Here is a 27954-nt window from a genome sequence, read left to right on the forward strand (position 1 = left end):
GGGTAAAGCCATCACTGCCTGTACTGCCGACATCCCACATGGGCGCCATTTCCAGTCCCAGCTGCTCCACTTCTGATCCAGCTTTCTGCTATGACCTGGGAAGCCAGTAGAAGATGGCCCAAGTCCTTGGGCCCTTGCATCCACATGGGAGACCAAGAAGAAGCTCCTGGCTCCCAGCTTTGGATCGGCTAGCTATGGCCATTATGGCCATTTGGGGAGTGAACCAGCAGATGGAAGACCTCTGTCTCTCTGCCTCTACTACTTCTCTGTAACTCTTTCAAATAGTAAATAAATAAATCTTTAAAAAAAAAAAAAAAAAAAAAAAAAAAAAAGGTGGCATGGTGTTGGATGGAAGAGTATCAATCCTGACTCTGACTTATAAGTTCTGTGACCTTGAACAACTCACTTAACTTCAGGCTGGGTGAGTTTTCTCAACTCTAAATTGAGGCTGGCTCCTATCTTCCATGGTGGTTTTGGAGAAAGGGCACACATCACATAAAATTCATATATATATTCTACTCCATTCATATATACATTACATTAGATGGGTCGATATTCTTTAAATTTTTATTTTCATTTTTTTTTTAAATTTATCTGAAAGGTAGAGTTACAGATAGTGAGAGGGAGAGACAGAAAGGTCTTCCTTTCATTGATTCACTCCCTAGATGGCCACAACAGCTGGAACTGTGCCAATCCAAAGCTAGTCTCTTCCTGGTTTCCTACGCGGGTGCAGGGGCCCAAGCACTTGGGCCATCTTCTACTGCTTTCCCAGGACATAGCAGAGAGCTGGATCAGAAGTGGAGCAGCCGGGACTAGAACCAGTGCCCACAGGGGATGCTGGCACTACAGGTGGAGGATTAACCCACTGTGCCATGGAGCAGGCCCCTATTTTCATTTTAAAATGAGAGAGAGACCTTGTTCATTCACCAAATGCCCACAATAACCAGGGCTGGGCCAGGTTGGAGCCATGAGTCTGGAATTCCAACTCCCACGTTGTAGGGGCAGGGACTCAAACACTTAAGCCATTATATCCTGCTGTCCAGGGTACCCATTAACAGGAAGCCAAAATGGCCCATGGAGCTGAACCGCAAACCCAGGCACTCTACTAGGGGATGTAGGCATCCTAAATGGCGTCGTAACCACTACAGTTGGGCCAAATTGTAACAGGAACAGGCCATGCCAGGCTGCTGTTAGTTCACTTGGCCTTCTGGCCTAAACTGCTGCTTCCTGTGGCTCCAACCTATAATCCATAAGCAGAACTCAAGGAAAGGGGCGGGCACTGTGGCACAGCAGGTTAAATGGCTGCTTGAAACACTGGCATTTCATATGGCAGTGCCTGTTCAAGTCCTGGCCACTCCGCTTGTGATCCAGCTTCCTGCGAATGTGCCTGGGAAGGCGGCAAAAGATGGCGCCAGTACTCGGGCCCCTGCCATCCACATGGGAGACCAGGATGGACTTCTGGGCTCCTGGCTCTGCCCTGGCCCAGACGTTGCTGTTGTGGTCATTTGAGGAAACCAGCAGACAGAAGATCATCCCTGCCTCTGCTGCTCTGCCTTTCAAATACATAAATACATTAAAAACAAAAACAAAAAACTTAAGGACAGCAAAAACGTTTATTTGAAAAAATTACTATGTATTGAAAATATACATTAGAAATTATTACATACTTCCATAGCATTCCCCTCCCCACCACAAAAGTAGAAATATCTGCTTGCTATGCTAATGCTATAGGTAAATTCAAACAAAAAGTAAATCATCATCAATCCCCTTTCTCTTAAGTTAGAGTTTTGGGAAAACAGGTCTGCCTGCAGCTGCAATCAGTAGGAGTTTAGCAAGTCCCAGTCCTGCACGGTGAGGCACACGCACTTCTGCTTGGAAGCCTGTGAGGAGCTACTCTGCTCCTTCTCGGACTCCTCAAAAGCTCTCTTCTTGCTCTTGTTCGCCTCCTGGGTTGAGCCAGCCTCGTGTTTCAGCGGCGGCCCGTGAGAGTCTGCAGTCTTCTCTCTGTAGAACTGGAGTTTCCCAGAAGAGTGCATGTAGGTGTCTTCCAGGGGACACCTCAGCGAGGCCTCCGTGAGAAACCGGCTGCTATCTACAAGAGTCACAGGAGGGAGGTGATGAGCCCAACACCCTGGCGTGCGAGCGCCTGCTCAAGTCTAGAAAGATACCCACGGGAAATGACAGACACGATGTTTATATTAATTTTCTTTTGTTTCGAGTGCCCTGTGGAGTAGGGTGGTATACACAGGAGCACGGGCTGAAGGAATGGACTCATTTTGGAGTCTGACAGATTTGGGTTCAAATCCCAGATCTGACTCTTTCTAGATAGGAGATCTCGGGTGAGTGACTTGCCTGAGATGCAGTTTCCCATCTTTCTAGCACATAAAACCTACTGCAGGGGTGCGTGTCTGGTCTAGGGGCTAAGATGCCCATTAAGAATCCTGCACCCTGTATCACAGTGCCTGGGTTCACCTCTCAGCTCTGGCTCCTGTCAGTGCAGATCCTGGGAGGCAGTGGTGATCTGGACTGAGCTCCCAGCTTCCAGGGAGAAAACGGGCAGATCAGAGTGCAAGGGTGTGCGCAGGCTCCTTTCCTACCTCTCCCTCCCTCCTCACACACAGAGAAAATAAAAACAACATAAGCAGCTGGCGCTGTGCCACTCAGGTGGGAGACCCAGATGGAGTTCCTGGTTTGAGGTTTGAGTCTGACCCAGCCCCAGCCATTGTGGCCATGTGGGGAGTAAACCAGTGAACAGAAGATAACTGACAGGCTTCCTCTCTCTCTCTGCCTTTCAAGTAAATAAAGATTTTTTTTTTAATTTAAAATCCTTTTTTTGTGAGGGTGGTATAAAGATAAATGTCTACAAAGTGCTTAGCATAACGCTTGGCAAGCACTGAAGGCTCAAAAATTGTTAGCTGTTACTACTCAGAATCTACACTTGACTCTCTTTTAAGAGCTAAATTTACACCACAACTCTAGCCAACAGCACAATCTTATTCCATGTAATTTGATCAGTCCTAGATTCTTATTTTAATATCTTTACATTTCCTTCATTTTGATTTTGTCCCGGTAAAATATACGTGATATCAAACTTGCCACCTTTCCCAACTTGAAGGGTACACCAACACTGAGCCACCATCATCACCCTCTTTTCTAGAACTTTTCCCTTGCCAAACTAGACACCTGTAGTAAACAGAGACTCCCCAGTCTCCCTGCCCCAGTCCTACTACAATGTAGCCCAACCACAATTCCAACTTATCTATGAATCTGACTACCCTAGTAACCTCATGAACAATCATGTAGTATTTTTCCTTCTGTGACTGGATTATTTCACTGACCATAATGTCTTCAAGGTTCACTCATATTGTAACACATGTCAAAATCCCCCCCCCCTTTTTTTTAAAGATTTATTGAAAGATGGAAAGACACAGACAGTGAGAAAGAGAGATCTTTTATCTACTGGTTCACACCCCAAATAGCCACAACAGCCATGTCTGGGCCAGGCCAAAGGAGCGCTATCTGAGCCTCCCACATGGGTGGCAGTGCCCAAGCATCTGGGCCATCTCTTCTGCTGACTTCCCAGGGGCATTAGCTGGGAGCTGGGTCAAAAGCAGAGTAGCCAGGATTCAAACCAGCACCTGACACGGAATGGCAGTGTTTTAAGGAGTGGCTTACCTGCTGAACAACAACGCAAGCCCTTCGTTACTTTCTAAGACTGGATAAAACTCTACTGTATGTCAAGACTACGTCTTTTTTATCCATTCATCTTTTGAGGGACTCTTGGGTTGCTTCCGCCATTAATTCCTTTCCAATCTTCTATACTCTATCTACTTTTGTGCCATCATTGACCTGTTTTGGAGAGCTGGTACTGTGGTGCAGTGGGTTAAGCTGCTGCTTGGGAAGCCTGAATTCCATCTGGAAGTGCTGATTCGAGTCCTGGCTACTCTGCTTCCAATCCAGCTTTCTGCTGATGCACCTGGGAAGGCAGTGGAAGATGGCCCAAATGCTTGAGTTCCTGCCACTGGATGGAGTCCTAGGCTCCTGGCTTCTGCCTGGTCCAGCCCTCACTACTGCAGGTATCCAGGGCAGGAATCAGTGGACAGAAGATCTCTCTCTCTATCTCTCTCCCCTCCGTGTCACTTTGCCTTTTTTTTTTTTTTTTTTTTTTTTAAGATTTATTTATTTATTTGAGAGAGGCAGAGTTATAGACAGAGAGATGCAGGGTGAGAGACAAAGAGACAGGGATCTTCTGTCTGCTGGTTCATTCCCCAAATGGCCATTGCAGAGCTGGGCTGATCTGAAGCCAAGAGCCAGGGGCTCAAGCACTTGGCCATACTGCCACAGCAGAGAGCTGGATCGGAAACGGAGCAGCCGAGACTCGAACTGCTACCCACTTGGGATGCTGGCACAGCAGGCGGAGGTTTAGCCTACTATGCCACAGAGCCAGCCTGACTGTGCCTTTCAAATAAATAAATCCTAAAAAACAAAACAAAACAAAATAAAAAACTTTCTTGGAACAAGATGGAATATAAGTAACTATAAAAAGCTATCTTCCTGGCGCTGGTGCTTAAAACTAAGGGTGAATTTACACTGCAGCTATCTTGAGAGAATGTAAGTCTTGGTGATCTCAAAGTCAGTGCTATTATAATTTCCCCACTGACTAAAGACAGGCTGACTGCTAGGGGTATAAAGACCTAAGGGCAAAAAACTACGAAGTAGGGGGGTTTCTCACAGAAGTACTGCGCTGCTTTCCGAGGCTCCGCTGCCATTGGTGTCTTGACAGATTTCACCGTCTTCCGCTCCCACTGCCGCACGATCTGCAGTATATTTGGAAAGATTTGAATCTCATTACAATCTCGAGATTTCAACCCTAGGCTTCCTTGTTCCCCACTGCTCTCTTTCCGTAACACAAACCCCTGCGGTAAACGTTACTTCATGATTGGTGACGGGGCCCAGTGCAGTGCGGCCTTTCTGTTCCCAGGCCGGAGCAGAGGCAGAACACGCACGCCGGGCAGATGCATCTGTGGGACGCAGGAAATCGACGAAGCTGACTTCCTATCTTCACCTTTATTCCAAACTAAAAATAAACCGCATATCCTCTAACTGGGTACGTACTGAAACTTTGGTCATAACACTTTTCACACATTCTTAGACCGCTCTCATGCTTTAAAACACACAATTATAACTCAAACTCATGCAAAGCGTCCCGTCTCCATATCCTCAACATTTCACAATTCTGTTCCATTTTTATACAAACTGTTACAACTGTATTTTTATTATAAGCTTCTACAAATTGTCTTAGAAATTTGGCTAAATGCAAATATACATAAGTAACATTAATGATCATCCTAATGTGCCATTAGTAAAAAGAACTTCACATTCACTAGTTCTCATTATGGTATACAAAGACCCGATCAGCAAGAAAACCACGAGAAACACTACAGGACACAGAGACAGCAGAACACAGTTGCAGAGTTGGCTCTAGCACTCCCCGAGTCTCCACTTCCCATCCACAGAACGAGGATTAACAACAGTCCACACTGCGCGGGCTGCTCGAAGGCTGAGATGAGAGAGCATGCAGGAGGCTCTCAGCACAGCACAGGCCGCAGAGAGAGCACGCAGCAACTGCAGCTGCTCTCCTTCCTGTACCCCTTCCTGGTTATGGAAAACGGGCGGATCTAAGAGAAGGCCGAGATCAGGAACTAAACGTGTTGACTTGGCAGCCAAGAAAGGAAAACTGTTTTTTCACTAACAGAAATATTCTGAGAACATCAATGAAGAGCCATTTGGTAATGGGGAAGAAAATGGCTGCACCGGACAAGCCAAACTTGAGGCGCCAGGAGAGAGTACAACACGACAGTAAAGGGTCTGTGTCTGAGGGATGGCAGTCACCCTCACAGGGGCCGGCAGAGCCCTGAGAACGGCTATGATGGCTGGCGGAGAAGAGAGCAGTGAGGCCGGAAGGACAGACCACAACTGGGGGAAAAGAAAGCCAGGGAAGAGCCAGGGAGAGGCAAGAGGAAAATCAAGGCACGTGTGCTCGCACAGAGGTGCACAGACTCAAGGAAGGCGGGGCAGGCGGTCCCTTGCCACCTCGGGAGAGCACGCGCAGTGGAGCACTGGGGGCAAGAACACCGAGCAGGCAGGGAGGAGCTGCTTCTCTCTCTGGTTCAGATAAATATACAGGATACAGAAACAACACGTGGTTATCCTGGGAATGAGGGACAAGTCAGAATAAGGACAGCCTACATCTGTACACAAAAAACATGCCACCAGAGGATGGTGGTCTGGGACAAAACAGCTGAGGAGTCTTCCGGCCTCCACCAAGAGTCATCAATTCAAAGTGTCTGAGAAAGGCACCAGCCACAAGCTAGCTGGCCTACTCATGCTGTCCTACTTAAGCCTGTATTTACTTAAGCCTGTATTTATTTCACCAAGTTGAAAAAGACAATCAAGACAGCAAGAGATATGGCCTGGGAAAGCAGTGGAAGATGGCCCAAGTCCTTGGGCCACTGCACCCGCGTGGGAGACCCGGAAGAAGCTCCTGGCTCCTGGTTTCACATTGGCAAAGCTCCAGCCAGTTGCGGACAACTGGGGAGTGAACTAGTGGGTCGACAACCTCTCTCTCTCTGCCTCTCCTTCTCTGTATAACTCTTTCAAGTAAATACATCTTTAGAGAAAAAAAAAAAAAAAAAAAAAAAAGCCAGAGAGAGCTCGGGCAGCAGGAGCAGCAGCTGTGGCTCCACAGCCCAGCTTCATGAAGGCTCTCGCTGTGCCACAGCCCGCAGGCACCCAGCATGCCCTCCCCCCCCCCCCCCCCACTGCTGAGCTGCCCAAGAGGAAGGTCGGCTCTGCTGAAGAGGGGGTGAAGGTGTCAGCTAATCCTGCTCCTGCAGATGTGGAAACGAAGCCTGAAAAGGGCAGTCGGGATGGAGAAGCCAGCAGACAAAACAGGGCAGGCAGAGGGAAGAGGAGCAGCGGGCAACAGGCCGAGGTGGCTAGCCAAGAGACTAGCAATCCGCCTGAAGGAAACACAGAAACTGAAAATAAGGAGAGTCCAGAAGAAAAAAGAGGCCAAGGCTGATTAACGCTACATGTGTCTTATCAGTGGGCCCAGTCTCATTCTGCAATCCCAGGGAACATTTGTTTTTAAAGATTTACTTTGTATTTGAAAGTCAGAGTTACACAGAGAGAGGAGAGGCAGAGAGAGAGGTCTTCCATGTGCTGGTTCATTCCCTAGCTGGCTGCAATGGTCGGAGCTGCGCTGAACCAAAGCCAGGAGCCAGGCACTTCTTCTGGGTCTCCCGCATGGGTACAGGGGCCCAAGGACTTGGGCCATCTTCTACTGCTTTCCCAGGCCATAGCAGAGAGCTGGGTCAGAAGTGGAGCAGCCAGGACACGACCTGGCGCCCATATGGAATGCCGGCACTGCAGGTGGTGGCTTTATCTGCTATGCCACAGCACCAGTCCTGCCAGGGAACATTTTTAGCAATTCTTTTGTAAATATAAGTTTTTTTAGTAGCTTTAGAACCATTTTTAGAGGGAAGCCCACCTCATCCATTTTTGAAGTATAAATGATTTTTTTGAAAAGAGGTGAAATCATTTGCTGGTTGTTTATTTTTTGGAACAGTCAGAACACATACTGAATTATGAGAAGCTTTGACTAACTTGGGTGCCAGCTTAACATTCCACCGGTGGGGGGTGGTTTTCAACCCTACAATACCTCACATACTAACCAGCAATTTGGAGTCAAAGTTGTACATTTAACCTGTCTTGAATATTTTCAATTACTTCTAGTTCCATGTTGTTTACAAGAATTGTTTCCTACAGAAAACCACTCCCTGTTGCTCTGTCAGAACCATATGTACTCTGTTAACATCTCTGGTTGGGGAGTCCAAATAGACCAATTTTCCAAATTTTGTTAATGAGCTGTGAAAGACTGAAAATTTGGGAGGCTGGCATTGTGGCATGGTGGGCATCCCATACTGGAGTACTGGAACAAGTCCTGGCTGTTCCACTTCTGATCCACCTCCTTGCTACTGTGCCTGGGAAGTTAAGGGAAGATAGCCCAAAATCTTGCCACCCATTTGGGAGACTGAGATGAAGTTCTAGTCTCCTGGCCTCAGCCTGGACCACCCTTAAGAGTTGTGTCCATTTGGGGAGTGAACTGGAGGACAGAAGATCTCCTTTTCTCTTTCAAATAAATAAAATAAATCTTGAAAAAAAAAAAAGTTAATTTGAAGCTGAAAGTTGTTTTAGAAACAGGGGCTGGTGCTGTGGTGTAGGTTAAGCCTCTGCCAGCAGTGCCCGCATCCCATATGGGAGCCAGTTTGACTTCCAGCTGCTCTACTTCTTCTTCTTCCATTTTTTTTTTTTTTAAAGATTTATTTATTTATGTGAGAGGACGAGTTACAGAGAAAGAGAGGGAGAGACAAAGAGAGAGGTCTTCTATCTGCTGGTTCACTCCAAAAATGGCTCCATTGGCCAGAACTGAGCCAATACAATGCCAGGAGCCAACAGCTTCCTCAGGGTCTCCCACGTGGGTGCAGCTGGATCGGAAGAAGAACAGCGGAGACACGAACTGGCACTCATATCGGATCCTGGCACTAGAGGTGGAGGCTTAACCTACCATACCACAGTGCCAGGCCCCTGCTCTACTTCCACTGCGGTTCCCTGCTAATGCGCCTGGGAAAGCAGCAGAAGATGGCCCAAGTTCTTGGGCCCCTGCAATCACATGGGAGACCACAAAGACGCTCCTGACTGCTGGCTTTGGAATGGCCCAGACCTGGCCGTTGCGGCCATTTGGGGAGTGAACCAGCAGATGGAAGACCTCTGTCTCTCTCTCTGTAACTCTGCCTTTCAGATAAAGACAAAAAAAAGGGGGGGGGGGCGGCGCTGTGGCACAGTGGGTTAACGCCCTTGCCTGAAGCACCGGCATCCCACGTGGGCGCCAGTTCAAGACCCGGCTGCTCCACTTCTGATCCAAATTTCTGCTGTGGCCTGGGAAAGCAGTGGAAGATGGCCCAAGTCTCTCACCCACATGAGAGACCCAGAAGAAGCTCCTGGCTCCTGGCTTCAGATCAGCACAACTCCGGCCACTACGGTCAATTGGGGAGTGAACCATTGGATGGAAGACCTCTCTCTCTCTCTCTGTGTAACTCTGACTTTCAAATAGATAAGTAAATCTTAAAAAATAAAATAAAATAAAATAAAGAAACAATGACAATTCATGGCTTTTCAGATATTCAGTCCTTGTAATCAGTAGATGGAAGACCTCTGTCTCTGTTACTCTGCTTTTCAAATACATAAGGGAATATAAAAAAAAAAAGAAGATAAGGATGACAGTGAGAGAATCAAAGTAGAGTTCTCTCATTCATCAGAGAAGGATAAAAACGACATTCCTTACTAAGACTCTTTGGGAGAAATCTATCCAGAGAAAGGGAAGAGTTGGCTATGAATCCTTGAACACGACATGCGTTTATTCTTTCTCCAGGACATTACACACTGCTCAGAGAACCAGTCCTGAAGTTAGGTCAGACTGCTTCTTGGCATACTCAGCAAGAATCCACTTATTTTCCAAGACATCTGTAAGATGTTATTTTTCCTAGGTTGAGGAAGGAGGAGGCACAGCAGAGATCAGGGCCCGAGATATGAGATATAACATCCAATGCTAACTCCTTAAGTAGATGGCTCAGTAGCAGCCCTTCAGTGTCTGTGATGTGACGCTAAGATGACAATTCAGCCAAGGAGCATCAAGAGGATTAATGCATGTTCCGCTTGGTGGATGAAAGGCCAGAGCCTCAATGAGAAGCTGTTAACTGTAGGGGAGGCAAATGCAGAGTACCTGATCAGCCCAGCCCTCCGTCTTGCAGTTACTGTGGTCGAATTCCTTCAAGGGCACTTTGGAGTGAACAAGGCCTATGTGTGTCTGCAGCTTGTGCTTGACGGCTTTTACATCCTAGTGAGGGAGACAGACGAGAAATGCAAACACATTTGTCAATTCTTACTTGCTTTCAGTAAGCAATGAAACACCATGACACATATCAGCACTTTCCAAACACCAGTTATCAGAAGCAAAATATGAAATTGCAGAGCACGAAAAAAATGAAAGCAGGAACAAAAAAGTCTTACCTTGAGCCCAGTCCCAGAGATATCTAAGCAGTTTAGTTTTCTGAAAGAAAACAGGTATCCGATTCCCGCATCTGTGATCTCAGGGTTACCTGGATGGCAACAACAGGGAGCATTCAGTTTCAATATAACTAATGCTAAAATACCAACCATAAGTTCAGAAAAATGCAAGGAAAACTATGAAATATTGAATGGGCAAACTTTTCAGAGTAAATTAAATGTAGAGTTATTATCTCCCATCTGTAACACGAAGGATCAACTAGATGATCCCAAAGACCCTTTGTTGCTCTAACTTCCTAGAAAAATAAATGATCCAGGTAATTACCCCAAACGGTGGAATTTTGAGTCACACATAAATAGTATATAAAAATGTATTAGGCCGGCGTCACGGCTCACTAGGCTAATCCTCTGCCTTGTGGCACTGGCACACTGGGTTCTAGTCCCAGTCGGGGTGCCGGATTCTGTCCCGGTTGTCCCTCTTCCAGGCCAGCTCTCTGCTGTGGCCCAGGAGTGCAGTGGAGGATGGCCCAAGTGCTTGGGCCCTGCACCCCATGGGAGACCAGGAGAAGCACCTGGCTCCTGCCTTCGGATCAGCACGGTGCGCCAGCCACAGCGCGCCGGCCGCGGCGGCCACTGGAGGGTGAACCAACGGCAAAGGAAGACCTTTCTCTCTGTCTCTCTCTCTCTCACTGTCCACTCTGCCTGTCAATAAAAAAAAAAATTATTAAAATGCCCCATCATATATTATTCCTGGCCATTTTACCTCCAAAGTAATGGAATTTATTTACATTTTTAAAGTTTATTTATTTGAAAGGCAGAATGACAGAGACAGAGCAAGATCATCTACTTGGTACTGCACTTGCCAAATGCTCTCAACAGCCAGAGCTGGGCCAGGCTGAAGCCAGGAGCCAGCAGCTCCATCTGGGTCTCCCACATATGGGTAGCAGGGACCCAACTACTTGAGTTATCACCTGCTGCCTCCAAGGAGGAAGCTGGGTCTGAAGTAGAGGTGGGACTTGAACCCAGGCACTCCATATGGTATGTGGGTGTCCCAAGCAGTGGCTTGAACCATGGTGCCACAAAACCTGCTTCAATATTTATTTTAAAAAGATTTTCAAAAGTACTTTGACACAGGAGCTGGTGTTGTGGCACAGTGGGTTGGGCTACCACCTGCAATGCTGGCATACCATATGGGCATCAGTTCAGGACCCAGCTGCTCCACTTCTGATATAATCCCCCACTTTTTTTTTTTTTTTTTAATTTTTAAATTTTTTTTGACAGGCAGAGTGGACAGTGAGAGAGAGAGAACAGAGAGAAAGGTCTTCCTTTGCCGTTGGTTCACCCTCCAATGGCCGCTGCGACCGGTGCATTGCGCTGATCTGAAGCCAGGAGCCAGGTACTTACCCTGGTCTCCCATGGGGTGCAGGGCCCAAGGACTTGGGCCATCCTCCACTGCACTCCCTGGCCACAGCAGAGAGCTGGCCTGGAAGAGGGGCAACTGGGACAGAATCCGGCGCCCTGACTGGGACTAAGTAGTACTGAACTATTGTTCAGTTTATAAAGAGACCAAAACAAAAGCACAGAGAGGTTAAATACTTCATGCAAGGGAACACACTCAGAAATGATCTCTGTCACGTTTCTATGACTGGAGTCAATATCTGGTTTATCATAATTGTGGGTTTACCCACCTTTGGATCAGGCAAATGCTGATAAAAAGGACCAGGCTGACGGACACCATGGATCAGACTCAAAGTAGAGCTGAGCCAAACGTCCTTTATGGAGGCTATGAACATGATGAAAGCAACCTCATCTGCACTTGGTGAGGAGCATCGTGCAGTCTGCAAGGGCGTTTCCCAAAGGGCGTTTCCCACCCTGAAGAGGTGGCAGTTGCCAGAAAAGGTGCTTGGCCAGGGGTCAAAGGCCCCTAGCTCTAGTACTGCTCTGCCACTAACTTGCTGTGGCACCCAAAAAAGCCATCTTTTATCACTTCTAAAGTGAAAGTGGAGAACCTGATGACTGCTAAGGCCACTCTTCCAACAATGATCCATCATTTCTAATAAAACTTACAAGATAAGTCTAATAACGTTAGATTTTCAAGGCCTCTTTTCATGACTCGAACAGGGGCTGTCATTTTCCTCACCCCAGCATCAGACAAACAATTATCCTTCAGGTGGAGTTGAGTGACACTAGGGAAACAAAAGTCCACAAAGGAATTAAAGAGAAAGTCTACATGAGAACATGCTTTGAAAACTTTCATTTAAAAGTACAAAATGTCCTCCATCCCCTTCTGTTTCACACCTAATGCATTTAACGGAGTTAAAGACTGTCAGCAGCACTTCAGTTACCCAGGGAGGGTTCATCCAGGGATCACTGTGTCCTGCAGTACTGATCTCGAACGGCAAAGGGCACTGAAGATATATGGTCAGATCAGGTAATCAGGGCCCGCCAGTGGGATACATACACCTTACCACAAACACTGTGTTTCTGACAAAGCTTGTGCAAATCAAAAGCTTTCTAAGTATCTCAAGACAGTCTACTAAGGAATTCTCAGAGTTTCTTTTACAAAGCTATCAATCTTCTCATTTTAAGCAGCTTTACAAGTCTAGATTTTCAGACTGGGTTTATAAAGTTATCCTCTTAATCCAATCCATCCACTAACCTGAAATCGGTGTGTTTATACGCTCCCCTGTTCCTCACAACAAATTGAGGCCTTGGTACTAACCTCACACAAAAACACCTCTGTATGGGGCAGCCTGTAATTGCTGCTATCAGAAGCAGACCCCAGGGAGCAGGTCACACCACCCCCACCCCCACTGATAATGCGCTTATTCTCCTGAGTGTGTTTAAAACCACAAAGGAATCCTTGCAGCCTCCTCTCTGTTCGCCAGACTAACCTGAGATCAGCTGAACTACTTATCAGTGATATGAACTTGGCCATTTTTTAAAATCATGGTTCTCATAAAGGATTTATTTGGCTGCCATTAATAGTTCATATTCCTTATAATTTATACTCTGCTTATAGTTAGTTGATAATTGTGAGAAATGGTATAACTCTCATCTCTTGCCAGAATAATCCAGGAATAGACAAATAGAGGCCAAAAACCATTTTCAGCCCAGGTAGCTTCAGGTGCTACATGTTAACACAAAGGTTTACAAAAAGGAATCATCAGACTGACTTTCCTAAGGACTGTTCAATTTATATTCTTGGACCAAGTAAATGGAGACTGAAAATACTTTAGAAAAAAAATTAGCAGATAACTACAGGAATGGAAAGTAATTAGCATTTCTCATGGTGACCCCATCAGATCACATTTAAAAAAATTCCATCTACCAGTGGTGGCAGGTCAGTACCTGGACAGAGCCTCATTGGTGAGGTGTTCTAGAAGTTCGTGGTCATCTCCAAGCTTGCAACAGGAAAGATCCAGGCAGGTCAGCTCGCGGAAAGACTTAATCTCCTCAAGCTTTTCTGAAATCACCAGATATCTGTGGATGGTAGAGAAAAATCAAGACTTTTTTTCTTTTTTTGTAACATTACCATGCATGGCTTTGAGCCACGGTCAACACCCCATCATCCCATCGGGACACAGTACTGTGTAAGAAGCAGACCTAACTGATTACTATCTGGTCACAAGTTGAATTTTTAATTAGTGAATACCTTGAACGTCTCCTTCACAACAGTGGTATGAAATGTTGAATAAGTAAGTAAAAGGCTACAAGCCAAGGCAAGTCACCAGAGAAAACATTTGCTGTTACTAAAGGGACAGACCTTGGCAATGGTGCTGAGACCTTATCTGAGAAATTCCCAACTTTAGGATACTCAGAATATGAACTTCTCTTTATAAAGTTGCTTTTAATCTGATATTTAGTATCTAGTGATCTGAAAACTACAACATGGCCAAGAAATCTTGAGCTCTAAACATACCAAGAGATATTTGATAGATGATAATTCTTCTTTCCTATTCCAACACAAGTTTGATTCCTTGTCTACCCCACTGTGCCACGGCTGTCCTGCTAACTTCACTTCGAAAGTATGTGCAGCACTACTCCTACGAGGACTCACTCCAAGCTAGATGGTCATTAGGACCGACCGCGGCAACTTAATTACACTGACACACCTTGTGCCAAATTGTTATCAGGAAATATCAGGGAGGCCCTGGGAGGAAAAAGGAGATCCCAATGGCATTCCAGAGCCTGGGCTCCACCCAGCTCATCTATTTCAGATGAGGTCAGTGAGGAAAAATGAAAGGGATTAGGTGTGACAGGAAACAGAGGAGAGGAGCCTAAGAGAACAGGGGAGCTGACTGTGGCAAAAGCACGCCTTGCTCATGCACCCTCCTTTTGGATGGGTAGTCTACACAGCAAGAGGGTGAGCTAGGACCAGCAAGGTTACACCGAGAGTTCACACCTTTCTGAAGCACAAACACTACTGCCTAAAACAGGACAGAATAACCAGAGGGCAGCAGGGAGGTCAGATTTTTCTTCCTCCTTCCAACCAAAGCTGTACTCAAACTGATCACAGGCCTGCCAGCTAAGTACAGATTGTTGGAGGCACTGACAGCCCCTTCAACCAGGGGAACCTAAGTGCCTGGAGACCAAGCTCAGCTGGGTCCACAAATGAGCCTTATTTACTCAGATGCATTTTAACTGCACTGTAAACAGAGCCACTGTTTTCCATCTTCCAATCACAGAGCTGAACTGTTAATAGGGATTTAGGAGATTACTGGCAATCAGAGAAGGGAAAACACACACCCTTTGATCAATTAACCAAAAGATCTTTAGTAATTCTGAAACAAGGGTTTTCTGTGAAGGACATAAGGCTGTGTAATGTGATTAACAAATATTACAAAACTCAAAGCTGAGGAAGCAAAATGGTAGGCCACAGCATCAGGAGATGCTAATCGAAGCTCTGGGTTACAGCTGGCAACTGGTCTTCCAATTTGCCCCTTGAAGGATTCAGTACAGTATGGGGGAAGACACAACACAAACAGCATACGTACAAGTGCTTTAGTGCCAGAAAGACCTGACATAGGATCATAAAAGCCCTCATTACTCATATAATTCTAAGTTACTTAATCTTCCTGAGCTTCAGTTTCTCTAGCAACAAAATGTGGCTGATTTTTTTTACCAGTACTGTAGGCCAGGGCTTTAACCAGCTGTGCCACAGCAATGGCCCCTAAATGGCAGCTATTATTATTACTTCAGTAACAGTGATTTTTATGGAAAACATAACTTGCCCCTCTGTGACCAATGGGATTAAAAATCCTGGAGAGGGAGCCAGCGCTGTGGTGTAGGAGTTAAAGCCTCCGCCCACTGTGCTGTCATTCTATATGGGTGCCAGTTTGATTCCCAGCTGAGTCCCAGGTGCTCCACTTCCAATCCAGCTCCCTGCTGATGCACCTGGGAAAGCAGCAGAGGATGGCCCAGGTCCTTGGGCCCCTGCACCCACATAGGAGACCCAAAAGAGGCTCCTGCCTCTTGCCTTCAGTTTGGCTCAGCTCCGGCCATTGTGGCCATTTGGGGTGTGAACCAGTAGATGGAAGACCTCTCTCTCTCTGTAACTCTTTCAAATGAATAAAATGAATCTCTAAAAAAAAAAAAATCACAGAGGGTAGAGCCATTGTTGTGACATAACTGGTTAAGCCACTGCCTGAGACACTGGAATCCCAGAGCAGAGCACCAGTTTGGGTTGCTCTGCTGCTGATCCAGCTCCTTGCTATTAGGCCTGGGAAAGCGGTGGAAGATGGCCCAAGTGCTTGGGCCCCTGTCACCCAGATGCAATTCCTAGCTCCTGGCTTTGACCTGGCCCAGCCCCAGCTGTTGCAGCCATTTGTGAACCAGCAGGTGGAAGACCTCTTTCTCTGCCAATCTGCTTTTCAATAAATAAAATCTCTAAAATCACAGTTTTAACACAAGGGAAGAAAGCATCTTTGGGTTGCAAAGAGCCCCCCTGGCTGTTCCTTCTGGCAGGCAGCTTTGTGACCTAACCAAAAGGAAGGCGGCACCAACCCAATTATCTTTTTTCTTTTAAATAAAGATTTATTTATTATTTAAAAGTCAGAGTTAGAGAGAGAACCTTCCATCCACTGGTTCATTCCCCAGATGGCTGCAATGGCCAGGGTTGGTCCAGGCTAAAGCCAGGAACCCGGAACTCGATCGGGGTCTCCAATGTGGATACAGGGGCCCAAGCACTTGGGCAAATTGTTTGCTGCTTTCCCAGGCACATTGGCAGAGAGCTGGCAGCTTAACCTGCTGTACCAAACACCAACCCCATAACTACCTTATTTTCAATTATTTTCTCAAGCTCATTCCCTTTGACCGGGATCCTTCTGTTCTGGTAAAACCTTCATTGCTACAGTTTCAACAAATACAACTCTCAATCTGCCTTCTCTCTTCCTTTAAGGATTTAAAAGAAGGTGTTTTTTTGTTTTTGTTTTTTGACAGGCAGAGTGGACAGTGAGAGAGAGACAGAGAGAAATGTCTTCCTTTGCCGTTGGTTCACCCTCCAATGGCCGCCGCGCTGCGGCTGGTGCATCGTGCTGGTCCGAGGCCAGGAGCCAGGTGCTTCTCCTGGTCTCCCATGGGGTGCAGGGCCCAAGCACTTGGGCCATCCTCCACTGCACTTCCAGGCCATAGCAGAGAGCTGGCCTGAAAGAGGGGCAACCGTCCCGGCGCCCCGACCGGGACTAGAACCCGGTGTGCCGGCGCTGCAGGTGGAGGATTAGCCTAGTGAGCTGTGGCGCCGGCCAAAGGAAGGGTTTTTAAGGCTGGAGTTGTGGGTTAAGCCACTGCCTTTGATGCCGCCAGCATCCCTCACGTGGGTTTGAGTGTGGCAGCTGCTCTACTTCCGATCAGCTCCCTGCTAATGCACCTGGGAAAGTAGTGAAGCTGGCGTGCTTGCGTCCCTGGCACCCATGTGGGAGACCCAGATGGAGTTCTGGGCTCCTGGCTTCAGCATGGCTCACCCCAGCTGAAAGTGGAGTGAACCAGTTGGTTGGAGGATCTCTAACTCTGCCTTTCAAATAAATCTTTAAAAAGCATATTATGTTAATAGTTATATATTTTATCCTATAAATGGACCATAATCTGCTTAACCAATTCCCTATTGTTGGGCATTTAGTTTTCAATTTCTCTCCAGGACAAACAATACTGCAATGAACAATTATGTAAAAATATTTGCTCCTATCTGATTATTACATAACAGATTAGAGATTTCTAATAAGTGGAATTAATTGGCCAAAAGTTTATATGTTTTTAAGCTTCTTGATACATACTGCCAAACTGCTTTCCAGAAATACTGTACTATTGTATGTGTTCATCAAACGTGAATGAAAGTGCTATGCTCATCACAGTCTGACCACTGAAACAATATGCAGACATCACAAATGAATAATCAGCAATTTCAGCAGTATGGGAAATATTTAAGCTATGAAAACAGGTGGGCGGGAGAATACAACTGTAGAATCTATTCCCAAGTGCACAAAAATATGTATCTGAAAATTATTATCACGGTGGAATTATGATTTTGTTTTTAAATTTTACTTATTTACTTTAGAGATAGAGACACAGACACAGAACTCCCATCTAGAGATTCACTCCCCAAATGTTCAAAACGGCCCCAGCCAGGGCTGAAGCCAGGAGCTGAGAACACAGAATGCAGGAACCCAATTATCTGTACATCACTGCCTCCCTGGGTTTACAGTAGTAGGAGGCTAGACAGGAGCTGGAACCAAGCATCAAACCCAGGGACTCAAACTACCAGGGTAAGTATCTGCTTCCTATGAGTATGTTAGATGTTTGTTTGTTTGTTTTAAATAGTACAGCTTATGTACTGCCTAAATGGTATGGACTGCTTTTATAAAATAATTTAAAATAAGGTATACATGAATAACTTTGAGTACCAAGGAGTAAAATGTAAAAACATTAGATCTATGAACTATATCAATACACTGCTTGACTTTCTCATTTCTCATTACTTTCCTTCCCACTGGCAGCTGTGTCAACCTCAGCACCTAGCCAGAGCTTCTGTGAGGTGCCTGCTCCAGAGTTCTGTTCTTTTCTGCATATGTCTATTCTTTCTAAAAATTCAGTATTTGGCCTGGGGCAAAATCATTACTCCTACAAGCTGATTCTTTTCTTAAGCATATGAGTTTAGCTTATATTTTCTGATTATCAATTTCTCTTCTCTGACTACATTTTGTTTAGCTTCATTTTAATGGGCATAGTGACTATACATCTTAATAGTCAACTGCCATTCACAGTTTCTAATCACAAAAAAGTTCTGCTACTGTTACACTATAAAGTTACTTTTAAAATCTACAAGTATTGGGGCAGGTGTTCTTTCCAGTAGTTAAGATACTAGTTAGATGCCTGCATCACACACTGAAGTACCTGGATTATGTTCCCAACTCAGGATTCCAATTCCAGCCTCTTGCCAATGCAGAGCTGGAGGCAGCATGTGTTAACACAAGTGGTGGGTCCCCGCCACCAAGCCAGGAAACCTGGACTGAATTCCTGCCTCCAGGTTTTCACCTGATCTAGCCTCTGCCTTGTTGAGGACCAGTGGATGGGAGCTCTCCCTGTGCCTGTATATATAAGATCAAAAGCAAGTCACAAGAGAAAACATCAGCTTTCTTAGGAGACAAAACTTTGGTGTGTTTCTCTTTTTGCCTATCAAATAAATAAGTTTCTTAAATCTACAAGTATAGGTGATAATTTATTTTGAAATTATGTGAAAGCAAGGTGCATAAAAGAGTATGTACTGGGCTGGTGTTGTAGCATAATAGGTAAAGTTGCCACCTGTGATGCTGGCATCCTGTATGGGTGCTGGTTTTTGTCTCAGTTGCTCTACTTCTGATCCAGTTTCCTGTTAATGGCCTGGGAAAAGCAGTGGAAGATGGCCCAAGCACTTGGCCCCTGCCACCCACATGGGAGGCCTGGATGAAGTTCCTGGCTCCTATCTTCTGCCTAGCCTAGCCCCAGCCATTGCAGTCACCTGAGGAGTGAACCAGCAAGTGTAAGATCTCTTTCTCTCCGTCTCTCCCTTTCTCTGTAACTCTGTCAAATAAATAAATAAATCTTAAAAAAAAAAAAATGGAATGTATGCACTGTGCTGCCATTTATAAAACAAAGGAGCTAGCTATGTAATCATGTATATGTATAGAGTATTCTTGGAACAGTATGAAAGAAAGTACTAATACAGCTGGCCTCTGAGGGGAGGACACAGGAGAGATGACAAGGAGACTTATGTTTTACTTAATACTCTTGTGTTTGTAATTTGCCTTGTTCATTTTCTTTAAAAATTTTTTAAAATTAGTAGATGCTTTAGAAATGTTTTTACATGATGGCAGACTAAAAAATTTAAATAAATAAATAGATATCTAATATCTAAAGCAAGTCACAAGTGAAAACATCACCTTTCTTAGGAGACAAAACTTCGGTCTTGGAACCTTACCTAACAATTTCCAAACTTTAGGACACATGAAGTTTTTCTCCTTCTTTAAAGGTTGCTTTTGATCTAAGAGTCAATACCTAGTGGTCTGCAAACAGAAACAGGACCAAGAACTCTGGTTCTTGGTGCAGATCTTCACAGCCAACTCAGCAGTCTCCAGTGGAGGCATGTGACAGACCACATCTTGTCTTCTCTACCTGCTATTACAGAAGTTGGTAAAAGAGTATCCTCTGGGGCTGGCACTGTGGCGTAGCAGGTAAATCTACTATGGGATGCACTGCTGGCATCCCATATGGGTGCTGATTCAAGTCCCAGCTGCTCCACTTCTGATCCAGCTCTCTGCTATGGCCTGGGAAAGCAGTGGAAGATGGCCCAAGTGCTTGGGAGACCCAGAGAAAGCTCCTGGCTCCTGGCTTTGGATCAGCACAGCTCTATCCACTGAGGCCACTTGGGGAGTGAACCAGCAGATGGAAGACCTCCCCATCTTTCTGCCTCTGTAACTTTGCCTTTTAAATAAATAAATAAATCTTAAAAAAAAAAAAATGAGTATCTTCTGCCTAATGGAGGAGATGGGGCAATCAACTGATCCTTGAAAATGTTCCTGCAGTAAAGCTCACTGCTCTCTGGGGGTTGGGGTTGGGGGAGACAGACACTGCTTTCTTTCCAAATGACCTGCCACTGTTCTAAGGGGAGGTGCTCTTTGATGTGGTAGCCCCCAGGCCCACTGAGCCCCAGCACCCAACAGAATCAATACACCCAAAGGATCCGATATCCTGACCAGAACACCCACCTGTTCCGCAAACACAGGGAGCAAAGCACCAGACTTCCATAGGCCTCAGTAAATTTCTGCAAAGCCCTCAGCCCTGCACCTGGTTCTGTGAATTTCTGTCTGGCTTCAGCAGCAGAGAACAGTTTTTCGGCAATCTGCTCAGGAAAGCCGATGAGGGAATCAACGTGATCAACGTTGTCAGAGATGAAGCCAAGGACGAGGTTGAAGAGGGATTTGGCCGAGTACCGGAGATTCCCCTCCCGGGTGTACGTGAAGATGAAATGATCAGTCTTCTCTTTCTGTGCAGTGTCATCTTCCCTGTTCATGCAAAGCTCCACAGAAAAGCCTTTGGAAAACAGGCGGAAGGGCCTCGGCTTCTGCAGGCTGCTCCTGACATTGTCCAGAGCCAGACTGACCATGTGCAGCTGACCGTTTTCTCGCACATAGATGGGACCTGGGTCCAGGTGGTTTTCTGAATTGAGGTAGTAAGACATGGCCTTGGGTGTGACTGTAAAAGCAAGACACAGGGAAGCAAGTCCAATTAAAATGCCATCTGTAACTTCATCATGCTGTGCTCAGGGCTTTATGAGCCTCCCAGGCAAGCCCTGTGGCTGGTGTGGGGAAAGCCGGGCTCACCTATGAACTTTGGCACTTGAGGTTGTTGCTACTGTCTCTACCTGGAATGCCCCTTCGCACCCTTTTCTGGGATCTACTCATCTTTCAAAACCCAGCTCACATCTCATTTCTAGAATGCCCCCAAGGAAGTTATCAGATATTGGCACAGATTCATCTACAAATAAATTCATCACAGCCCAGTTATATACACACTTGGACACAACCCAAGAGCCCAACAGTTGGGGTGTAACGAAACAGTTCATGACACATCCATACTACATGCTATATGCTATAAAGGCACTCAAACTGTAGAATTATTTTTTAAAATATGTTTATGTACAGAAAAAAAATAAAGACTAAAAATAAGCAATTCCCTCACTAGCTTGGCACTCTCTACACACTTCTTTATTGCACTTGGCTTACTGTTTTGCTACTGCTTTGCTTCTGGGCCCACCTTTTGCTGCTTTGAGCGCCTTGAGACGAAAGATCATGTTTAATTCATCCGGACTCCCTAACACAGTGCTCTGGCATGTTATAGGCCCTAAACAGATTATTTGTGGAACTAAAGTTTATTAATTTGCTAAGCCTCACCTTCCCATACTCCACAAGTAATGGAATTTTTTGCATTTACAAATAAAGACCACCATCAAAAGAGCTAATGAAAGCCACTCTACCCCTTGGAAATATGTCTTTTAAGGTTCTATTAGGGCCGGTGCCGTGGCTCACTAGGCTAATCCTCCGCCTTGCGACCCGGTTCTAGTCCCGATTGGGGCACCGGATTCTGTCCCGGTTGCCCCTCTTCCAGGCCAGCTCTCTGCTGTGGCCCGGGAGTGCAGTGGAGGACGGCCCAAGTGCTTGGACCCTGCACCCCATGGGAGACCAGGAGAAGCACCTGGCTCCTGCCTTCGGATCAGCGGGGTGCGCCGGCCGCAGCACGCTGGCCGCGGCGGCCATTGGAGGGTGAACCAACAGCAAAGGAAGACCTTTCTATCTCTCTCTCTCACTGTCCACTCTGCCTGTCAAAAAAAAAAAAAAAAAGAAAAAGAAAAAAAGAAAAAAGAAATAAGGTTCTATTAGGGTACTTTTGAGATAAGGCAAAATTTTAAAAAAGAAAACAAAAACAGTGGGTATTGCAGCAATCATGTGGGTGACATTATGTGCTCAAAGACTAATTGAATACTTGTTATCCTGAGTAATTGCATGATTTCAAAATACAAAAAACTGCTAAGTTAAATAAAATGACAGTATTTTTCTTTTTTTAAAGATTTATTTATTTATTTGAAAGGCAGTGTGCCGACAGAGAGAGACAGAGAGACAGAGAGAGAGAGAGAGAGAATCCTTCATCTGGTAGTCTGCAATAGTCGGGGCAGGCTAGGTCAAAGCCAGAACCAGGAACTCCGTCTGGGTCTGCCATGTGGGTGCAGGGGCCCAGCTACTTGGGCCATCATTCACTGCCTTTCCAGGCACATTAGCAGGAAGCTGGATTGGAAGTGGAGTAGCCGGGACTCCTATATGGGATGCAGGAGTCCCAAGCAACAGCTTAACATACTGCACCACAAGACCCAGCCTTAGGAGACAAGTAAAATTTAACACAGGCCTGATATTCCTACAAGACTCTGATGTTGCCCCCAAAAAACTGACAGACATTTGGAGTGAACCAACTCAGCTTCTTCTGCATCAACATAGGGCCAGACAAGTGTCAGCAATTAAGTCAGTGATCAAAAATGCGGAGTCTCTGGAGATTCAACAACGCTTACTTGTGGGAATTATTACTATCCATGTTTTTCCTGAGGATAATTAAGCGTGTAAAAGCATAATGGAAAAGAGGGCTCTGCCTAGTCCTGGGGCCTCACCTTTCCCCATTCACCTTCTTGTACCCCATACTCTCCAGCCGGGAAAACCTACTGGCCTTTGCCTAGTCTGCTTCGTTTGGCTGGAAATCTTCCTCTGCCTCCCTAATTTGGCTAATGCCTATTTTTTTTTTTAAAGTATTTGAAAGCAAGACTTATTAGAGGGCCGGCGCCATGGCTCACTTGGTTAATTCTCTGCCTGCGGCGCCGGCATCCCATATGGGCACTGGGTTCTAGTCCCGGTTGCTCCTCTTCCAGTCCAGCTCTCTGCTGTGGCCCGGGAGGGCAGTGGAGGATGGCCCAAGTGCTTGGACCCCTGCACCTGCATCATGGCAGACCAGGAGGAAGCACCTGGCTCCTGGCTTCAGATCGGCGCAGCGCCAGGTAGCGGCCATTTGGGGGGTGAACCAATGGAAGGAAGACCTTTCTCTCTGTCTCTGTCTCTAACTCTACCTGTCAAAAAAAAAAAAAGATTTATTAGAGTCAGGAACCTCCTGCCAGAGTGGCATGGAGGGGGCCTCCAAGAGAGGCAAAACCCAAAGGGGCTTGTGGTAGTGGAGTTTTTAAGCACAATTTTTGGGAAGAAAAAAACTGACAATCATTAGTAACAAGGCAGGGACAAAACCCATCAACAGATCTGATTTGTTATCTTATTTGTCCTGATTGTTCATAAAACAAAAAGCCACCCAGAAGGTGACTTGTTTTCACCATAAACTGTGAGCTCAGAAGGTTGGAATCACTATTCCCTTGCTATTCTCATGGTAAAACTGGGAATTCTTAAGGAATGGGGCAGGCAGTTTTGACCTGGCTAAAGTAACTTTTGGGGAAAGCAAACATTTTGCACCCTAAATGTCTACTGGTACCACCTTGCCTATTAACCCGGCTGACTCCTCACTTCCCTCCCCCAGAAGAATGGATCTTAACTTCTGTTAGGAGGCATGGGATGACGAAAGCTCTGGCTTCTTCAAGCTGAGTAGGGGTGGAATAGCATTTAAGACACAGTTCCAGGAGCAGGTGGGGGACACAGTACCAACATGCAGAAACAGCTTCCATCCGAGGTTTCATTTATCACTAACACTCAACTCATGCATCTTCTCTCTCCTGGAAAATTTTCCCAAATTCTGTACCAGGATATGCCTAACTGGTCTTTTTTAATTTTTTTTAAAGATTTATTTATGTATTTGAAAGGCAGAGTTAGAGAGAGATCTTCCATCTGCTGGTTTACTCTCCACATGGCCGCAACAGCGAGAGGTGGGCCAGTCCAGAGCCAGGAGCTTCCTCCGGGTCTCCTTTGTGAATGCATGGGCCCAAGCACTTGGGGGGCCATTAGCAGGGAGCTGTATTTTAAGTGGAGCAGCTGGACTCAAATTGGCACCCATATAGGATGGAAAATGCTGGCACCACAGGCAGTGAGTGGCCTTACCCTCCAAGCCACAGAACCAGACCACCTGACTAGTCTTTACCCAGGGTCTCCTATACAGCACTCACCACCAGTACTGTCTGTTCACTTGTCAGTGTACCCAGAGCTGTGAGCTCTCTGAAGGAAAGACACTTACTTCTCTCTTCCCAGGCCAGACATAACTCCTAGATATGAGTTAGCTCCCAAAAGATATTTGCTGGACTGAGTAAGAGAGGGAGGGTGAGACCTGAAATGGATGGACTTAGTGCTCTGAGTTGCTGGCCTGCTGACACTGTTGCTAGGAGCCAGCTTTCCTTCCAGGCAACAGCTGCAGGTCCCTCCCCCACTTGCCCGAGACTTCTGCAGGTGGTAGAAGCAGAGCAGATGATGGGAGTATATTGGTACTGGGTGGGGGAGGGAGGAGGAGGAATATAATAAGGGGGGAGGGGAAGGGAACCTGTCACAGTGCCAGCTCTTATGACCCACACTCTTCTCTTGCCAGCATTCAGTGTCTGCTACTAAGGAGACACCTCCCTTATAGCTCTCCAATAGGGGTATTTGGCATTTGGCCCCTCCAACCACGAGCAGACCTTAATCTTGACAAGAAGATAAAACAGATCTCCTTTGATCTCTAGCCCCCTGACTGGACATTTAGAGCCCAGCTCAACCAGGCATGGCCCTAAAAAGCAATGACCTGCCTTCAATAGTAGGGACAAATTCTATGAAATTTAATACATAATAGATCAGTACACTGTGAAATGCTTATTTCTCCTATCTCTCATCCCCAACAGTGCTTTCCACAAATTCCAGAGAAAAATGGACAGATGGATGGGTGACTACTATGAGAAAAGTCTGATTCCATCCAGCAGGGGGCATAAGCAGCTGGAGACCCTAACCCAGGCTGCCCAAAATTCTGGCAGCTTCAACTTCATTTCTCGAGAAAAAAAAAAAAAAAAGACAATTATAGCTATATTTTATCTTCCAATTTCTTATCAAATGCTACTTTTCTTTCAAAATTATAAAAATTCAAAATTCATGAAAAGCAAACCCACATCATCTGTCCAGAAGTCCAAGGCTTCTTTTTTCTTAATCAGCTATGAACTGGAGGAACCAACTGTGATTCAGGGAATCCTGGTATCTTTGATTTCTCCTCCTAAATTTGTGCATCCTAAATTGTATCAGTAAGGGGGTTTCCTGAGTGTTTAAGAAGTAGCATAAGATGATCTAAGAGATAAATTAATGTTTAGACTCTTTAAAGACCATAAAAACATGAGATTCTACACAAAACTTTTGTACTTGGCTTTGCTTGCCCCTGGTTATTATACAGGGTGGTCTATTACAAAGCCGCCCTCACCCCTCCGCTCCTGCCCCTAGGCCAGGAGACAAGGTCTATCCTATAGCATGGTAAAAGTCCATACAAAATGGAAAATCAAAATAAATCAGTATCTGCAAGGTAACAATGTTCAGTGTCAATCTAGGGTAGCTATATTATATATTAGGTCAACAGAGTGACAGAGGCATTCTGATTGCCTCCCAAACCACTTAGAGGCAGTTCTGTAACTCGTACATATCATAGAAAAATGTTACAACAGCATATGTTCTAGTATTTGGTCACCACATAGGAGCCAAAGTAACCACAAGCATATCATTTCATCAAGTAACTATAACCTCACTACACGAAAAACTCAGTTCTCTACTTCTTTGAAGAAGAGGCAAGATAAAATAATTGATAACTAAATATGAGTTTTTAAGACCCTGAAGCCGGTTTACCAAGCATAAAGCATGATTCTTCCAGTCAGGTGCACTGAGGGAGGGAAAGATAACCGGGTGAGTGGTGAGCTGGGTCTACAGCTATGGGATTTTAAAAGAAAGCGCCTAATTCAGTAGGTAAAGTCCGTGAAGAAGGCCCTAACAATAACAAGTTCTAGTACTTACTGACCGATGTTCATGATGCTGGATGTGATAGCTACCACTTATTAAGTGCCCTCCAGCTGCCAAGCACTACGCAAGGCCCTCTATAAAACGACCTCCTGTGGTCCTCAACAAGGCGATGAGGTCACTATTATCATTTAATACACAAAGAGGCCCAAAGAAAAAATTACTTATCTCATTAAGTCCCAAGTTTTTTATTCCACAGATGTTTCAACTACACCATACTTATTTCACCTCAAAATTACAAGAGCGGTATATTTATTGCTCAGTTTAATTCTATCTAGACATCCTATATACAGGATGATGAGACATAAGTCAAGCCACAGAGCCAGAATTCAATCTCTGGGCTCTGATTACTGCAAAACTCAAGTTCTATCCACTGCATGATGTTGTCTCTCAAGAATAAAAATACGACATCAGCCTTAAGGATTTAAAAATGTGTAAAAAATTAATCTCACCCACCTGTTGGATCCCTCCAGGACTCAATGGTTCAAGCTGGTGGGATGGGGGCAGGGAGGAGGCACAAACAGAGGACATCTAAGAGCTGCAGGGAAGAGAGCCAGGACAGTACAACCAGGCCTCCTTTCTTCCCTCTGCCGGGCCAGAAACTGGCCATATCCACACACCAGGAAAACATCTGTCCACCCATGGCCTTCATCCCAAGGCTGCAGACATCCTTGGCTTAGTTGAAAATGTAGCATTCTTGAGAAATTTCTAACAGAAACCTCAACAGAAACTAGTTGCGTAGTACTCCAAACCAACCCACGATCCAGCTTCAGGGTCTGGGATCACTGCCATTATCCCAGATACTCGTTCCCTCCCCTCCCAGTCACTTCCCACCTGCCTTCCCTCTCTCCTCACACCAGCCTTTCTTCCTTCCAGATACCCCCGACAACCCCGGAGCTTCTCACGCAGAACTCCTCAGCTCCTCCGCCCCACCCTCACACCCCCCTGTGCCCTAGCTGAAAGCCGGCTCCCGGTCGTCCCCATCCCACCTCCATCCGGCGCCCTTCCCCCACATCGCCCCTCACCCCGGCTCTCCTTCCCCACCCACTCCCCCCTCTTCCCACTTCGGCTCTACCCACTCCTAGGACCCCAATCTCCGTCCCTTTCCAAGTCTTGGGTCCTCAAACCTCACAACCCCCCTCCCTTCACGCCTCACTAAACGCGACTTCACAACCTACAAGACCCAACTTCTTTCTTCGCGGCCCCCTAGACCCCACCCCTTGCCCACTCGAGTCCTAGTACCCTTCCTCCTTGCAACCCTCAGACTCTGCCCTTCCCAGGACAGCAATCCTCCGACCCTCTCGCGATCCCCAGGCATGCCCCTCCTCGAATCCACTCGGGCTAAGCCCGCTCCCACCCCCGCCCCGAACCCCGATGCTCCACTCGCCCCACAGCGGGCCCTGGCACCCCGACCCCTCCTTTAAACCCACGTCCCACGCCCTCTACCCTCACCCCCCCATCTCTCCCCGACCCACCCCACATCCCGTCCTCTCGGTTTTCCCCTCCCCCACCCCCTCCTCCCTCACACCCCGCCCGCACTCGCAGCCCCGGGCTCCCGGAGCGGCCCGGCCCGCGGCCGCCACCTACCTGTGCCCCTACCCGGGGCAGCAAGCGGCAGCGCCTCGGTGGCGACTCCCTCCTCCCCCGGCGCGGCTGACGGGGAAACGGCTCGGCACCCCGGGCACAAAGCTAGGAGGGTGGGACACAGACAGGGCGGGAGGAGGGAGGGGGCTGGGGGCGACCTGGCGCCGTGGGACCGCGGGACCGGCAGCGCGGGGGGAGGGCCGGGCGGGGAGGCGCGCGTGCG

General features: G+C 46.5%; 1 protein-coding gene across 3 annotated transcripts; it reads right to left on the reverse strand.

Moving 5' to 3' along the window:
* Window positions 1–1594: 1594 nt before the first annotated feature.
* LRRC42 (leucine rich repeat containing 42) lies at window positions 1595–27948 on the reverse strand. Of its 3 annotated transcripts, none has more exons than XM_051857751.2 (9): window positions 27735–27947; window positions 26604–26636; window positions 20367–20853; window positions 13480–13611; window positions 12196–12314; window positions 10132–10220; window positions 9845–9958; window positions 4733–4817; window positions 1595–2092 (listed from the first exon to the last, which is right to left on the reverse strand). In XM_051857751.2, exons 3-9 carry the CDS (start codon window positions 20837–20839, stop codon window positions 1818–1820), a joined length of 1287 nt encoding a protein of 428 aa, XP_051713711.1. In that variant the 5' UTR covers window positions 20840–20853; window positions 26604–26636; window positions 27735–27947; the 3' UTR covers window positions 1595–1817. The 3 variants fall into 3 exon arrangements, with proteins under 3 accessions (XP_051713711.1, XP_051713710.1, XP_051713709.1); XM_051857750.2 differs by having other exon boundaries at window positions 26604–26685; XM_051857749.2 differs by lacking the exon at window positions 26604–26636 and having other exon boundaries at window positions 27735–27948.
* Between the last annotated feature and the right edge of the window lie 6 nt (window positions 27949–27954).

Source organism: Oryctolagus cuniculus, chromosome 7, assembly GCF_964237555.1.
Source record: "Oryctolagus cuniculus chromosome 7, mOryCun1.1, whole genome shotgun sequence".
NCBI lineage: Eukaryota > Metazoa > Chordata > Mammalia > Lagomorpha > Leporidae > Oryctolagus > Oryctolagus cuniculus.